Source organism: Podarcis gaigeae (assembly GCF_964106915.1).
Source record: "Podarcis gaigeae genome assembly, chromosome: 13".
Lineage (NCBI taxonomy): Eukaryota > Metazoa > Chordata > Lepidosauria > Squamata > Lacertidae > Podarcis > Podarcis gaigeae.
This window is the reverse complement of record NC_139689.1, coordinates 42,160,171-42,176,610: the sequence shown is the minus strand read 5'-3', so window position 1 is coordinate 42,176,610 and position 16,440 is coordinate 42,160,171. Positions and strand designations below refer to the sequence as shown.

General features: G+C 45.3%; 1 protein-coding gene across 6 annotated transcripts in view; it reads left to right on the top strand.

The window, feature by feature from the left end:
- The window catches only part of ADAM11 (ADAM metallopeptidase domain 11), a gene marked incomplete at its 3' end in the record, with an annotated part of 77,995 nt that overhangs the window by 2,652 nt on the left and 58,903 nt on the right, over positions 1 to 16,440 (top strand). For 2 of the 6 annotated variants that reach the window (XR_014557439.1, XM_083709298.1), the window contains exons 1-3: positions 1,940 to 2,381; positions 3,733 to 3,950; positions 16,318 to 16,394. Coding sequence is in view for 5 of the 6 variants with exons in the window: in XM_083709298.1 (XP_083565424.1) it covers positions 2,315 to 2,381; positions 3,733 to 3,950; positions 16,318 to 16,394 (362 nt within the window). Of the gene's footprint in view, positions 1 to 1,619; positions 1,783 to 1,939; positions 2,382 to 3,732; positions 3,951 to 16,317; positions 16,395 to 16,440 lie in introns of those variants that run through there. The other 4 variants (XM_083709301.1, XM_083709302.1, XM_083709299.1 and 1 more) reach the window with 3 other exon arrangements.

The window sequence follows — 16,440 nt, the reverse complement described above, 5'->3', positions numbered from 1 at the left end:
GTCACGAAGAGTCGGAAACAACTAAACAACAATAACATCCCTTAATTAATGGAACATGTTAGCCCCCATTGTGCCCAGAATACAGAATACACCAAATGTTCCATCCTACAGTTATACACTTGTGTCTCTGAGCACGTGCAAATTACCTTTCTCTCTTTACCACAGAGTACCAACAGTCTGCCCCTACCCTGTTTGGATTGCACAGGAGAGGGCACGCCTAATAAACCGTAAATCTCACCACTTAAGAAATTTAAGCACTACCATAGGGTAGGTTGGAGAAGGGACTTTGTATTGTGCATTCAATTCAGCAACATTTGATCTGTGCTATTAATCGAGAGGGGATGCAGGTGGCGCTGTGGGTTAAAGCCTCAGCGCCTAGGACTTGCCGATCGAAAGGTCGGCGGTTCGAATCCCTGCGGCGGGGTGCGCTCCTGCTGCTCGGTCCCAGCGCCTGCCAACCTAGCAGTTCGAAAGCCCCTCCGGGTACAAGTAGATAAATAGGGACCGCTTACCAGCGGGAAGGTAAACGGCGTTTCCGTGTGCGGCTCTGGCTCGCCAGAGCAGCGATGTCACGCTGGCCACGTGACCCGGAAGTGTCTCCGGACAGTGCTGGCCCCTGGCATCTTGAGTGAGATGGGCGCACAACCCCAGAGTCTGTCAAGACTGGCCCGTACGGGCAGGGGTACCTTTACCTTTACCTATTAATCGAGAGACTGTCTTATCCCTTATACACTCAGTGGATTGCTGTGGGAGAGTTTCTTCTGCAAGTTCCAAAGATCTCAGAAGCCTGCTCTGCAATAACTCAGAGCAGGGCTTTCAATGTGGCTGCCCCTGTTCTGTGAAACAGCATTCCCTGGGAGATACAACAGGCCCCCACTTTCTGCATTTTCTGGAACCACCTGAATACATTTTTGTTCCAACCGACGTTCCAAGCTGGATAAATGGGTCTTAGCCACAAGTGTCTGATTTGCATCATTTTAATTTTAAATGTATTTGCTGTTTTTGTGTTGCTAACTGTTTTAAAATATTTTTTAGTGTACATAGCCTTGTGGTTGCTTAGAAGGCAATTTAATAAATTGATGATGATAATGATTTCAGTTCACTGCCGGACTTCCTGAACCTATTCAGGTGAACGTAGAATTCGATCAGAAGGTAGAACCTAAAGCCATTTAATTTGCCCCCTAATTCCATTCCCATGTTTCAAGACTGGATCTTCTGTCTGCCAACGCATATCTAATCAGCCCACACCACCCTAACCATGGCATATGACAAAGAGGTGCTGTTGAAAAGCTACCTGGCAGGAGACTTAGCTCTTCAAGCAGGTGAAGAGAGGTATATGCTTCAGGAGAACATATGCACACTAGGCTTGCTCACCAATTTTGCTTGGCCCTGCAGTATATAAGTATATGAGGACTATGCAAGACCACACCTGATTTGACTGACCTGGCATCAGCTACCAAGCACTTCCCCATTTCTTCTAAATAGGTCATCCTTGCTCCTTAATCCCAGATACGTTGAACGAAGGGGATGAATTCTGGTGAAAACTACAGGTTACCCGGTAATGATGGTAGGCACTCTGCATATACTCAGAGGCATACTTCCTTTCTTCCATGTTCCAGTGCTGAATCTCTCAAATCCATCCTGAGACCTGAATCAACCTGAGCTCCTGGCCTAATCTTCCTGAAAGAAGAAATAATTCCATGATTTTGGAGCGTGTTTATTCCGCCTTGATTTCCACCAGAGTAAACGGGTCTGAGTTGCCTGTGTGCATGTGCAGAGAAGGTTAGTGTGTGCACACCCTGCTTCCCCCACCCCCTGCTTTTTGCGGGTTCCTGCTGCTTGTCCATACAGAAAGAGAGTGGTTGGGGGGGGGGGAGCGACAAGAGACAGCTCTTCCATGCTAAAAAGGCAGGAGGGAGGGATCTTTGCAGCTCACGTGTCCTTTCTCTCCTTTGCCTCCCCCCTCCCCAACTCTCCCCATCTCTCTCCCTCACATCATGTTAGACTCTTGTATCCATCACTGCAGAGCCAGGATGGAGAGATTTCCGTATCCTTCCTGCCCGTTCCTGGCTCTTCACTGGTTTTGATTTTGCCTCTGCAAAACATTCTCGTCTCTCTTTCCTCTCCGCTCCTCTTCTGACCACCTTCCTCCCCTCAGCAACAATTCCGAGGAGAAAAAGAAGAAGGAAGGAAGAGAGGCAAGGACCAGACTTTCAATGCAAAGCAAAAGAAAAAGAAGAAAGGGCACTGAGACCTGTCTTCCGCGCATGCTGTACCAATTGGTGCCAGCCCTGATTCCGATTATGAAGGCATTATGAGCTGCCCGCTACAGAACTGGGTGTTGTTGACAGCCTTCCTCTCTCTGCTGCTTTGTCATTCAGGTGAGGGGAGCCTCCCTTAGCTTTGCCCCCCCCCCGAACTTTCCCCAGTCCCTTCCTGAATTGCATTGGGGCAGAGGGCATCATATGGGGCGGGGAACCCGGGTACCAGCTAACAAAGGAGTGGGAGTTACAATGCATGCATCTCTCTGAGCTAACTGGGAGCAGCACCATGTTGCACCACCGCTGCTCCCCTCTCCCAAATATTACAGGGTTGCTCCGCACCACCTTTTTGAATGGAGCACTTGGAGTGTGGGGGGCAGGTGGGTTGCAATTTGTTGCTTGTAAACATTCCCCGAGTTTGCTGGGCACCCCTTCCCCACAGTCCCATTTCTACACCCACCTTGCCGGTGCTGTGACTGCAGTCTTTTCTGCTGCATAGACACATTTTTTCTGCAGTTCCTTCCAGCCCTAAGGTGGAGATGGTTGAGCAACAGCTGGGGTGGACGGCGAAAATATCTTGTCGGTTCTGCCTGGGAATGGCAGGGATGGAAGAGAGAGTTGAGGGAAGGGGGGGGGGCTGATATACACAGCTTGGGCTCACATTTTAGAGGGGATGCGTGGGTTTGGATCAGACTCTGATCACGAATGTATTGCCAAGTGTTGTTGGCCAAAAAGGGTGGGACTCTGACCCCCAAACTGCTTGGGAACAAGCCCAGGCTCAGCCCTAGGTGTCTGTTTATGCCAGGGCTCCCTAAGCATGTGAAGAGTACATTTCCATCAGCACTGAACAACCAGAGCAGCCCTGCACAGATCCAGGATTTGGGGACAGGGCATGCCATTCAAGGCATGCGGATTCAAAAAATGCTCGAGCCCCAGCACCCTTTTATTTTAAGAAACTAATAAAACCACTGATCCAGGGATGCCCTTACAGGGAGTATACCCAGAACAATACTATGCCAGCCTATCCAAGGGCCTGGCAATGTAGATGAATTAAATGCTGAGATGGTTGGAGGAGCTCCATCTAAGCCCTTGTTCCTTTGGTATGTAGGCCTCTCTGCAACATGTTGAATTCATTTTGTATCTTCCATGGCTTGATCTGATGAGAATTTAGCCCCCCCAACCTGTCCTGGGACAAACCCGAAGTCTGGAAAAGAATGCATCTAAGCATGACTTAGAATAGCTTTCCTTCCCCAAGTGACCTCAACCAACCACCATTCCCCTCTGCATCTCTGAGTTTATAAGTAAATGCTTTCAGATCAGAAAGGGTGACCTGCAGGCTGGCTGCAGTCCCTCTGCACGCTTTAGCTGCCCCTCTCAGAAATGAAGCCCCAGCTCATCAAGTCTTCCCTCCTGCCTTGATCACACCATGATAACTGGTTCGTGTTTCTTTCTTTTCCTTTCCTTGGAGTAGGTTTTGTAAAAGCGGATACGCAACCTGGCGATTTGCAGAGGCGGGTCCCGAATGCCGGCTGGCGCAAAAGATGGGGTGTTTCGGAAATCACCCACCCCACCAGGCTAGTGGGACAGAGTTCTGGGGGAGAGGTCCAAAACCATCAGCTGGACACCAGGGTAAGAAAAGAGCCTGGCAGCAGCGGAGGAGCAGGAGGTGGCGGAAAAGGAGAAAGCACTGTAAGTGAACCCTCTCTCCCCATTTCTCTTTCTCTCTCTTTTTTTTTAAAGGAAGACATTGTCCTAAGGCTCTTCTTAACATTATAGCAGGTGTGGGTGTGGGTGGGGAGAGCAGGCTCCAAGCTGTTCTGTGAAGCCAGATGGTATGCATACACAATGGTTGTGTGGCAAGGGCTGCTTCCAACTTTTTAATAAGATACGGTTATGCAGTGTCGGTGACGGAGCAGAGCCGCCTGGCCTCTTGGGCAGTTGGAGCATTTGTCCAGGAAGTTTGCGAGTGGCCACATGTGCCGTCTCGGTTGGCATTCCCCATTGCCCTGAGGAGCACTTGCCCACCTGGCTGTAAGGAAGGTGAGAATGGAGTGTGCTGCTCCTTTCCTAGAAACCAGAACATGCACCCAGGCAAACAACTGTGACATCCTTTCTGCCCTTGCCCCCACCTGCATAGAATAGCATACATATCTAATTCTTCTCAGCTGGCTGCAACTCTCCAGGATTTCCAACTCTATGGTGTGATGTAGAGGGAGGTCAGGCTGCCCACCTGGTCTAGGTGGAGGGGCAAAATTGGGGCAGATGGTTAGCAGTGCGTTACCTACTGAGGGTCCCAAGGAAATGAGGGTTCACATATGTGGTGATCACATGGAAATGACAGAAGGGGTATTCAAGGAAGGCAATAAATATTGCAGCCCCAGCAGCCTCCCTCCTTTGAACAGGAAACACTAGCATTTATGGCTGATCTTGATCTTTCCATCTGGTCCCTTGAATTTTGTTTTGGCTAGTTTTACTGTTGCCAAGGATTCCTAAAACAATATTTTTCGGCAATTGTAGGTAAGCTTTGGAAACCGAGTGCTACATCAAAGCAGAATGCTTCACAAGTTCTCAACTCCTCTACACAGGATAAATAGGAAAAAGCTGTGAAAGACTGAAATTGTTAGATAAAAGCCGAGCTTTGTGCTCTTTTTCGAACTATTGACTAATATTACATTGGCTAAATCTGAGTTGCCAGATAGCTTGGTTCTAAGGTTGTGTGATAGCTGGGTTCTGAGGTTGTGCAAGTTCATTTTAAGAGCATAATCAAATAAAACTGCGATCAGAAATTGTAAACAGAGTAGAACAATATTCGGATATACCATTCAAGCCTTAAAACATGGCAACATGAAATGCTGCAACTGTAAATGTCCCGACTCAGAGCAGAATTAGAAATCACTGCCCTGGTTTCTATGTCACAGAAAAAAAGGGAAGGATGAGGAGTCAGAGAAAATTGATGGGGCTGGGGGGGGGGAACAAGTATGCAGTAGCCTTCAGGTCCCCCAAGCTCACATATCACTTTTAACTCTAACCTCCCAAATGGGGCCATGTTAGATTTTTCATGTCTTGTGTGTTACTTATTCCACTGTCTCACTGTCTAGATCTGCCTCTTCACACACATCAAAGGCAGATCTAGGGGAGCATGATCTGTTTGGTACTACCAGCAACGACTTCCAAAGGAAGATCTTGGCATCACACAGGGCACCACTGAAATTTGAGATGCCAAGTTCTGCCACTGTGTCCGCACAAATACACACCCCCTCCCTGTTAGCCTTATAACTTTCTGTGCACATCTTTTCTTTTTCCTCTCTTGTTGGAAGATGCTTGTGGCCCTGCTGGTTTTGGATTTTGGGTGTGTGTGGAGTTTAGGCAAAAATCGTGACCTATGTGTTGGTTGCAGTCCCCCAGCTGAAGATCAAGGATGCAGAGGGGTTGGGGTTGGGGAGGCCCAAGGAAAGGCCAGAGTCAATTCTCAGTGTAGCACTGCTGCTCCTCAATAACAGGAAACCTGATTTGGTATGGATCCCATTGTAAGCCATTGGAAAGTTTAAATGTATTAGATATGGTGTGGTGAACCCGTGGCCCTCCAGATAGGACCACAACTCCTATTGTTCCTTCCTACTGGCGTTGCTAGCTGAGGCTGATGGGACTTGAAGTCCAACAACATCTGGAGTGCCAGAGGTTCCCTGCCCTTTGCCTAGATAACCTTCCCATGTACTCTAGCCTAACAACTCCATATTTCAGTGCTAATTTCATTGTCCCCTGGATATGAAGCTCTTCGCTGTTTGCTTTCCTTCTAGCACTCATGATCTTTTTTGTGTGTCTGCTGCTCTTTCTTTCTTTCCTAACTTTTGCATGGAGGACTGGGTAGCAGCTGCGACAGCAAATATAACCTTGCAAACCTTCTTGCAAATCACTTTGAAATTACTGGTGGAAGGTGATGGAAGAAGTTTGCAAATAAATAAAGCTGTAATCTTAACCCCTCTTACCTGGAAGGAAGCCCGATTGAATTCAGCAGGAGTTTTTAGAGTAGACATGGTTAGGATTGCAATGCACGTCTCCAAGTTCAGGAGTTCCAAGTTCTTAATGCTGTTTGCAGGCAGGCAAACAGCAGAGGAAAGTTGCTGCCTCCATGCCCTGCTTATGAGGTTTCCTTGTTGTATCTAGATGTCCACCACTGGAAAATGATGGCTGGATCTGATCTAACATGTTGCTATAATCCTGAACTACACACAATACAGAATTCACTGCCACAAGACCTACTGATGACAACTAATTTAGGCTGCTTCCAGATGACCTATTTATTGAACATTCATCCTGATTTGTTTGCAGGGAGATTAGGTGATGTTGGCCATTTAATGAGCATTCTTTCTTGTTTTCTTTGTGGGGAGGTTAGAAGATATTGTGCCAAAGCAAAGCAAAAACTTCTACGTTCAGAAGCTAGCTAGTTAGCTAGCGGGGGGGGGGGGCATGCGGGGGGGCAGCATGATGGGGACTGGCATCATTCCCTACTGAGAGCTTCATCACTGAAATCTTACTGACACCACTTGATTTATCAAAGCAATTCTTGCAGTCTTAAGGAAGGAAGAAACTGTTGGTTTGAAACCACAGGACTTGGCGCACACACACCCCACCATGGTTTTTAGGGGAGCTGTTATGCAAGCAGTACTTTGCTTTGCACCAAATCCTCCCACGAAACACACTTGAGAATTAGCTTGTCTTTCTTGCAAAGAATAGAGACATGTTAATGGGTTTATTTTTAGTATAGGTTGTTAGATATATCAATATTCCAACTAGAACCTAAAGGGGGGGGATAGTACATGTAGCTGTTCTGTGTCTCAAAAACCACATTTCTCATACTGGTTATCCTCCAGCCCTGCCCCACTTAAAAACATTTGCAAACCATTCTTTCCCTTCTACGTTTGGGTCTCCTGATCTTTTTTCCACATCTCTTTCACTGGAAACAGTTAAAAAATAAATCTCTTTTTCTCTCAACATATGGAGTTGCCAAGCCACTCGACTACAGAATGAATCCTGGAGTTTGGGTTTCTCTCTGTTTCTGAAATGTGTTTGGCTCAGCCTTCCGCGAACAGCGCAAAGATGCAAGGGAATTAAGAGGCGAGAGCAGTGGAGACTTAGAGACAGCCAAAGAGAACTGAACGGCTCCTGGCTCCTTTGAACAAGAAGGATTCCCCCCCCCGCCCGCCCCACCAGTAGCTCTGCTAGGAAATGACAGCTGGCAGCCTTGGATCTCAACAACCCCCTCCCCCAAAGGGGCAGAGGCTGGAGATTCAGAGGGCAGAACATCTGTGGAACTTTCTGGCAGGATTCGGAGCCTTGGCTCCCTTCCCTGTGCAAAGTGGCCTTTTTGCAAAATCTAGCTGTTGTCCAGAGATCTAGGCTTTTGGTAGGAGAGTCATTTCCTCCTACGCCAACAAAAGCAAGTTAGCCCCTTGATTTCCATGCCTCTGATAGCTGAGGTCCATTTTTGGAAATTAAAATTGGAATTACCCTTTACTCTTTCAATCCGTAAGGTCAAGCACTATGCAAAAGGCATAGCCCTTAGAGGATTCCCAACTTCTTTGTTACTTTGTGCGTCACTGTTCTGGGGATGCTACCTGATTGAAAGGAGGCAAACTCAGATCAGTGACCCATACAGAGACCCAACAGGCAGCATCCTTCAAAGGCAGGTGATTTTTCCATATCTCTGCATCAGATCAAAATTATCAGGTCGTTCAATTCCTCTGGATCCTGAAGAGCTATGGCAGAATCACCCAACCCAAAGCAGGCTAATTGAAGAAGGCTAGGCCTGGTCAAGGGACATGGGTGGCGCTGTGGGTTAACCACAGAGCCTAGGACTTGCCGATCAGAAGGTCAGCGGTTCGAATCCCCGCAACTGGGTGAGCTCCCATTGCTTGGTCCCAGCTCCTGCCAACCTAGCAGTTCGAAAGCACGTCAAAGTGCAAGTAGATAAATAGGTACCGCTCCGGCGGGAAGGTAAACGACGTTTCCGTGCGCTGCTCTGGTTCACCAGAAGCGGCTTAGTCATGCTGGCCACATGACCTGGAAGCTGTACGCCGGCTCCCTTGGCCAATAAAGCGAGATGAGCGCTGCAACCCCAGAGTCGGTCACGACTGGACCTAATGGTCAGGGGTCCCTTTACCTTTTTAGGCCTGGTCAATAAATGAGACAGAAATGCAGAACTCTGTACGTAGGTGTTTGGGAGTCATGCAGACATTTTATTAATATCTCATTGGGAGTTACATTTCTTCATGGCACACAGTTTATGGCTTAAAGCCAAACTAGATCGAGATGTGAAAGATCCAGGATTAGATCTCCCAACATTTCTACCTCCGTTTTTTCCTGAAAAGAAGTTTAAACTTCAGGGGCCCTGAAGCAGTGTATGGGGATCTTCCTGAAGAAGGGACAATATCTGTCCCAGCCTGGGCATTGTTCAAAAAGAGTGATATTAATACAGAAATTTTAAAAATGGCATCTAATGCCATCTAGTTGGTATCTTGGGGTACAAAACTTGATGGTCCACATCCCTGCCATATATTTAAAGCACACGGCTTTACTCAAAGAATCCTGGGAACTGCAGTTTGTTAAGAGTGCTGGGAAGTGAAATGTGTGTTAAACTACAATTCCCAGGGTTCTGTGGGGAAATCCATGTGCCTTAAATGTGCTTTATATGTATGGTGTGAATGTGATCTTGGGAATCCAGGTGCAAGAGACTGCCTCTGCCAATGAGGAAACATTAGCAAGGCACTATTGAGAATGGGGGTATTGTTAGTATAGGCACTGTAAAAGACTTGAGTGAGGCACAGGCTCGTGGTACAGATGTGGATGAAATTTGCATATATGTCTCCTTCCCTGCTCCATCCAATTACAGAGTGTGCCTCTGGGCAAATTGAGATGGTGGATAAGTCTTATGTTAAAACAACGGCTTCTTAAAAAGATCAAGTTTAAAGAAAGGGCAAGATGCAAGAAATCTGGGGTCTGCCGCAAAAGATTTAGGGTTCTCCCCTCCTCTCCTGCCCAACAACGCCCTTGATTGTGAAGATTCTCACCCTAAAACAGACCCTCCAAGTGTCTCTCTTTTCCAGGGACAGGCGTGGATTTACAAAAGCCATCCTGGTTTCTGATTTGATCCTGGAATGTGCCACTTTTCCTTAGGACATCCTTAATTTCATTGGAGAAATGTTGGAGGGTATGGCGTTATGAGCCAAGGAGATAAGTAACTATACAACTCTTAGAAGACATCTGAAGGCAGCCCTATATTGGAAAGTTTCTTAATGTTGAATGTTTTATTATGTCTTTATATATGTTGGAAGCTGCCCAGAGTGGCTGGGGCAACCCATTCAGATGGAGGGAGAATAATAATAACAATAATAATAATAATAATAATAGGACATCCCTGTTTTCCCTGAGTAATGTTGGGAGGTATGCTAATGTCTCCCACACGCTTTCCACTCAGAAAGTTTCACCTGTAAATGCTTCCAATCTACTCTTCTACCACCCCCACCTTCAACCCTCTTTAGCAGATTCCATTAAACTCTCTGCTGTAGGTGTATGCAAGTGTTAAACTAGATTAAATGGGAGGCATGTAGAAGATCTCATCCATAATGAATAAGATAATCACTCAGCCACGATGGAAGCAAAGGTAGAATTGCTTCTAGTGGTGGATTGCTGGCTGGGGCAGGGTGGGTGGGGGCAGCCCAAGGTGCTGAGCAAGTGTGATGCACAGCTGACTACAACGGGTGGGCGGTTAAAACCGCAGGTTGTCCTTTGTGATTTTCAGTCCCTCCCCACCCGCCTCCAGGTGGTAGCTAACTCCCGAACAAAATCTTTTTTGCATTGCCTAGATAAGTGAGTGGGAAGATTGATCAGGCTGGGCATGGCAGGATTCTGTTAAGATTCCTCTCTGTGCATGGTACCATTTTTGTGTCCCAAACACTTTGACAACCCTTTTCCTTGTGACAGCTGCCCTATGGAGATTTTTTTGGAGGGGTGTGGGGCCTGCAGAGGCCTCCATCCCACAGAATGTGAAATTGTTAAGTTGTGGGTGAACATATCAGATGACACAGCGATTCGTCAAACAGCTCTTGTTTATTCACAGGCCAGAACAGAACTGAACTGAAGGGTTCAGTCAGCCTGCTTATATAGAGCTCCACTAGAACGCAACAGTAACCACTTTCTGTAACTATCCAATCACTGAACGTCACTTTCAGTCCCTTATTTGCATATGTGGACCTGAGTGAAAACTATCTACAGTATCCCCCTGCTGGCCCAGGGTGAGAACTTCAGTACATAACAGAAATGATAATGAAGTTGAAATGCTTCTGGGCATGTACTGAGATTGCTTCCATACTAGCTAATTAGTCTGGAATTACCATGCTTTATTCACTCACTGTTTACAAAGAATGCATTTGATGTTGTTGCAAAACAACTGCATCCCAATGTTCATAGGAGCCAACTCCTAGGGGCTGTGGTCCCTTCCCCCCCAATAAAATATTTGAGGCGGCTGAGCTTCCCAAAAGTTGATGGGCATTGTCATTCAAATGGTTGTGCGAGGCAAGGGTTACCTGCCCCCAACGTATTTTATTCAAGTTAGCACCCCTGCCAATGTTGCTTCTCATCTTTTTCACATCTGATTTTTGTTGAAGTTGTTTGCAGTGAACCAGCAGCCTGTTCAGGAGTGAGAAAGCACTACTGTGGTTTTTCAAGAGACATTGTGTCTTTAATTAAAAGCTTCTGCCTCATATATTCCTGTTCAGCATGGCCGGGGAAGTTAGTGATGAACTGTGACTTCATTCGTCAGCTTCTGTTCCCTGTTTTGTGTGTGGGGGGGATAATTACTGGTTTCTTTTCATTTTTGCTATGAGAGAAATGAACAGGAGACCAGTAATTAAAGACCCTCTCCTGTGAAAACAGAAGCGGTAATTAATCGAACAGGAAGGTAGAAAACAGACTGAATTTGCAAAAAGGAAACCACTAATTAATGTTGCAGGGGACCTTTGCTGAGCAGGAAAGGGATTCTGGCTATGGGGAAAATACATTGCTGGGCAATATAGTGCCATATCAGGCGCTTTGTGGAATCCACATTTTAATTATGTTCTGTTGATTCTTTCTGTTGATTGAGGAAAAGCCTCAGCTTTGCTAAAGGGCTGTAATGTGGAAGAACTTAAGTGTCTAGAAACCAGCAGCTATGCAACTGAAATTATTGAGCCAGGCTTTTAAATCAATTTAAGTCTGCAATGTCCATCTGAATTCTGATCAGGCAGTATTTTTAATTCCCGTCATGTACAATTACTTTTCACGATTTACTTGGTAGTCAAATGCTTTTTTAAAAAAGTCAGTTTACCAATTAATTGCATTTAATTAATTTGTTATAGTTTATTGTTTTGTGCAGGCTTTTTAACGTTGTTGGTGATGCTTTCGCTTTGTGAGCTACCCAGCAAACTCTTGTTATAGGGTGGCTATATAAATGTCATAAATAAATATCCCCAAGGGCCAAACTAACAGTTAACAGGGCAGCCAGTTTTTTACTTGGGGAAGAGAGCTTTATAAGAGGTGTACACAAGAAAAGTATTGATTGATAGGACATAAAATCCAGCAAACTATTAAAAATGAATAAAACACAGATGGAATTTGTAAAACAGAAAGCAGAATAATGAATGTCTAATTGCATGTGGTATTTATGTGTCTGCCATATACATGTAGAAAATGTATGTGGGGAAACTAATGTTTTACCCCAAAAGAGACTCACCGGTGAAGGGAGCTCTGCTCCCTTCTCTTCCCCTGCCTGCTTTTGCTGCTCTCTGTCAATTTGGGCACCTTTTGCTCAGCGCCTGTGCCAAAACTGGATTTGGCCAAGGATAATACTTCCTGAACTGACAGCAGGCAGCAAGGTCAGGTCAGGAAGCGTTCAGCTCATGGCTCATTTGAAGCAATAGTTAGACCCCACTTTTTTTTTTTTTAAGTGAATATAGTAGACATGGAACACTTCCAGGCTGTCACTATTTTCAGGTGGGATTTGATCACATACTGTGATCCATGTGATATGACAGACACATATCAGTGTCTGTCTGATATGTAACTGGAGGAAGTTACAAAAAGTCAGTGGCGCCATACTGAGGACTCATTTCTGCCATTGTGTAGAATGGACCTCCGGATCCCTTCTGTGCATTGAAAATATACATGACTAAAGTCTCCAGGCTGGTGTATATACTTTGAATGCATATAGGGACTGTGCAGTCTAGTGAAAATACCTAAGTCACAGGTGGACTTGCCATAACAATCTTGCTTCAGTTTCTTTCTTTATTTCACAACACTTATATGCTGCTTGATTGTAATAATAAAAAAAACCCAAGGCAGTTTCCTTTATGAACAAAGTCCTGGCACAAGTGATCCCCAATCGCTTACGTCTGTCCCATTGTCTGTTTATTCTTACTCACTGCTTGCTTTCTTTTTTTTAACCAGTTTGCCATTCCGTATGCAGAGTTGCCCTCTTATTCCATGTCTGCTTAATTTACGCAGGGAAAGCATTGCACTTGGGGGAAAGCCTTTTGAAAGCCCAAGTATGCGAGAGGATACCTGCTTAAAGATATTTGCATTCAGGGTTGTTATCCTAAATGACAACAGCTGCTGGCTGACAAGGGATTCCATGGCATTTCAATCAGATAGCCCAATTCTTACTGCTTTTTCTTGGCCGGTCCACTAGCCACTGCTTGCTTGTAGGGAACTCTGTATGCTGCCTTACTCAGCACACCAGATATACAAGTCCTTCTGGGTTGCCATATGTCATCTTTCCCCAGGACATGTCCTCTTCATGGGTATGTAAAATGAGTGTCGTAGCAATCCATAGTTAGACGCAGAAGTCGGCAAATGTGTCCTCTTTTTTGCTCTTCAAAATATGGCAATCCTGTTTGCTTGCACACAGCTGATTATCCTGGCATGGGGTAAAGATGATTCAAAACTATTTGGCCCTGCTAGGATTCCTTCACCTCTCTTCTACCCCATTTTAGCCCCCCCCCCCGAATCTATATACAAATAAGGTTTGAGATTTGATGCACATTTATTACAAGATGCTAAACTGGATGCACAAGTCAGTCCACACCAAGAGTTAAAACACATTCCTTCTATTGGAGAGTTCAGTGAAAGTGTCATACCCTTCAGTCATCTTTTTGATTGCAGCTAAATATGTTGATCCCTTGATGTCTCTCCCTGGAAATCTTATTTTTCAGTCCTTGAAATGCTCTTGTAATTTCACCCTGCGTTTTCCTTCCTTTTCTCTCCCCCCCTCCTCCCACCTTAAAGAAAGGAGAGAGCGCACAACAGAGAAACCAGAACTGGCCCTAATGTTTGAGTCACCTTCACATCCAACCTTAGTCACTCCCTCCTCCCTCTCCCTTCCTTTCCTCCATCGCACAGCCAAAAATTGCATTATCCCAATTTGCTGCAGCAGCATTTGAGCAGGGGTTCCTTTGAGCCAGGGCTCAACCCCAGAAGCTTTTAACCTGCTACATCCAGTCCTTCTGAGAACTTTTTTTTGACTCAACTGTTCAGTACTCACTCTTCCTCCCAACAGCACATAGTTCTGCCCTGTATATGAAGTTATTTTCCAATCTCAATGGATCTTACAAGTCCATCACTTTTTTCACTTGATGCGATTTGGTCCAGGAAAACATGCAGTAAATTCTGTTGGCAGTACATTCTGGACTGAGGGAAAGGAGGACTTTGCAAAATACAGCATTGACGGACGGAATTCAGTGCCACAAGATGTGATGAGAACTACCCACTTAGAAAGCTTTAAGAGAGATCAGACAAATTTATAGAGGACAGGTCTGCCAGCAGTTTATTATCCGTAATAGACAAATGGAACCAGCATGTTCAAAGGTGATATATTTCTGAATACCAGATACTTGGGCAGATGGACTTTTGGTTTGATAAGTGGGAGTTTTTCCAGATAGCCATCTAGAATAGGAAAACCGCTATGTGCATAGTTAATTTCCTTTGAAAGAGAGAGAGAGAACATTGCAGCAGCTTAAGCCAAGCCAATATAGAAATCCATTATCAGAGATGTATGAAGGGAGTAGGCTTAATCAAAAGATGAGGGAATTGCACTTTGCACATGCCTAGGGGTGTGCATTCATAGAATCATGAAGTTGAAAGGGACCATAAGGATCATCTAGTCCAGTGTTTCCTAAACTTTGATCTCCAGCTGTTTATGGAGTACAGTTCCCATCATCCCTGACCACTGGTCTTGCTAGCTAGGGGTGGTGGGCATTATATTCCAAAAATATCTGGAAACCCAAGTTTGGGAAACGCCGATCTAGTCCAACCCCCTGCAATGCAGGAATATGCATCTGTCCCATATGGGGATCAAACCTGCGACCTGGTGTTATCAATACGACATTCCAACCAATTGAGCTATCCAGGCCATTGTATTATTATTATTTCATTGGAACATAAGAAACTGCCTTCTACTGAGTCAGCCCACTGGTCCACCTAGCTCAGCATCACCATCGTTAACTGGCAGTAGGTTTTAGGCAGGAGTCTTAGCCCTATCTGGAGAAATTGGGTTCAGGGTGGGACATGACTAAAAGCTGTAGCCTTAGAGAAGACATGGAGAAAGGATATGGAAAAAATATATTGAGTGACCAAAACTGGGGTCTTAACAAAACAAAAAAAATTCCTTCCAGTAGCACCTTAAAGACCAACTAAGTTAGTTCTTGGTATGAGCTTTCGTGTGCATGCACACTTCTTCAGATACACTGAAACAGAAGTTTCCAGACCCTTCTATATAGTGAGAAGGTGTGGAGGGGTATTACTCAGAAGGGTGGTGGGAATGGGTGATTGGCAGATAGCTGTGATGAGCCTGTTGACGACTCTTAACGACTGCAATAGGTCTTACAGGAAAAAGCAAGGGGTGAGAAGGTGAAAAATGGCTTTGTCATGTAAGAAGAAGTGTGCATGCACACGAAAGCTCATACCAAGAACTAACTTAGTTGGTCTTTAAGGTGCTACTGGAAGGAATTTTTTTTGTTTTGACTATGGCAGACCAACACGGCTACCTATCTGTAACTGGGGTCTTAACAGACATGCTAAGACATAAAAAAGGAGAAGTGACTAGTTTTGGATCCTCAGCAAGACTTCAGGGGTATGAACCTGGGACCTTTTGCATGGAAAGCATGTGTTCTACCACTGAGCTACAACTCTTCCCCCATAAATGCCAAGTCCAAATCCAGGTGAAAACAGTTTTTGAAGCCCAAACCTGTCTTGTAAAGATGTTCAGTACAGTGTATTAGGTAACTTGGAAATACTGTATGCCTACTTTCTGCTTGTCTTGAAAATGCCCCCAGCATCCCATCCTCAGCTGTTGGCTGAGTTGCTCTGATGCCATGGAATGATCCCGAGCATGTTAATTTTCTTGGAGGAAAGTGTAATAATAGAATATTAGAAGTGCACTGAAGTGGGCCCAGAATTCCAGCATTGGCTATAGGTGCCCATTACTTTAAGGTGAGGGGTTTTACAAAGGAGGGGAGGGTGAATTATCTCATCCTAAGCCCTGCTGGTCTCTTCCTGGGACTGAGGGCGGAAGAATACTGTGCATTTCTCCGTTGTTTCTGAACTGAGGTTTTTTGTTTGTTTTAATCACTTCTTCTACTATTGGAAGTGGGAAAGGGCAAGTTTAGATATACTCAAAAGCATGCCTAAATTTTCTTCCAGTTTGGTTGTGGAACAACCCCTTTTTGGCCCAAGGAAGAAATGAATGTGATCAAGCGTAGTTACATATATTTGGTTTTGAAGGAATATTGCAGAACAACCCTTGTCAGTACTGGTTAGCCCAGCCTTTTGCCCTCTGGATGTTGCTGGACTCTAACTCCCATCAGCTCCAGCCAGCATAGCCAGTGGTTGAGGATGATGGGAGCTGTAGTCCGGCAGCTTCTGGAGGACAGCTGCTTGGGAAAGGCTGGTGTAACTGATACACTTAAAATAAATGCCAGGGAAGAACTTAAGAATGTGACCTCACATGGTCTCTTTTTGTTTCCATCAGGTTATACACCTGGCCCAGGTGAGTTTCCTTGTCCATGCCTTTGGCTCAGCCTTCACCTTGGACCTTGAGTTGAACCAGTAAGTATTCTCTACATCTTTCCTTCAGATTCAGATGTGGGTGTTC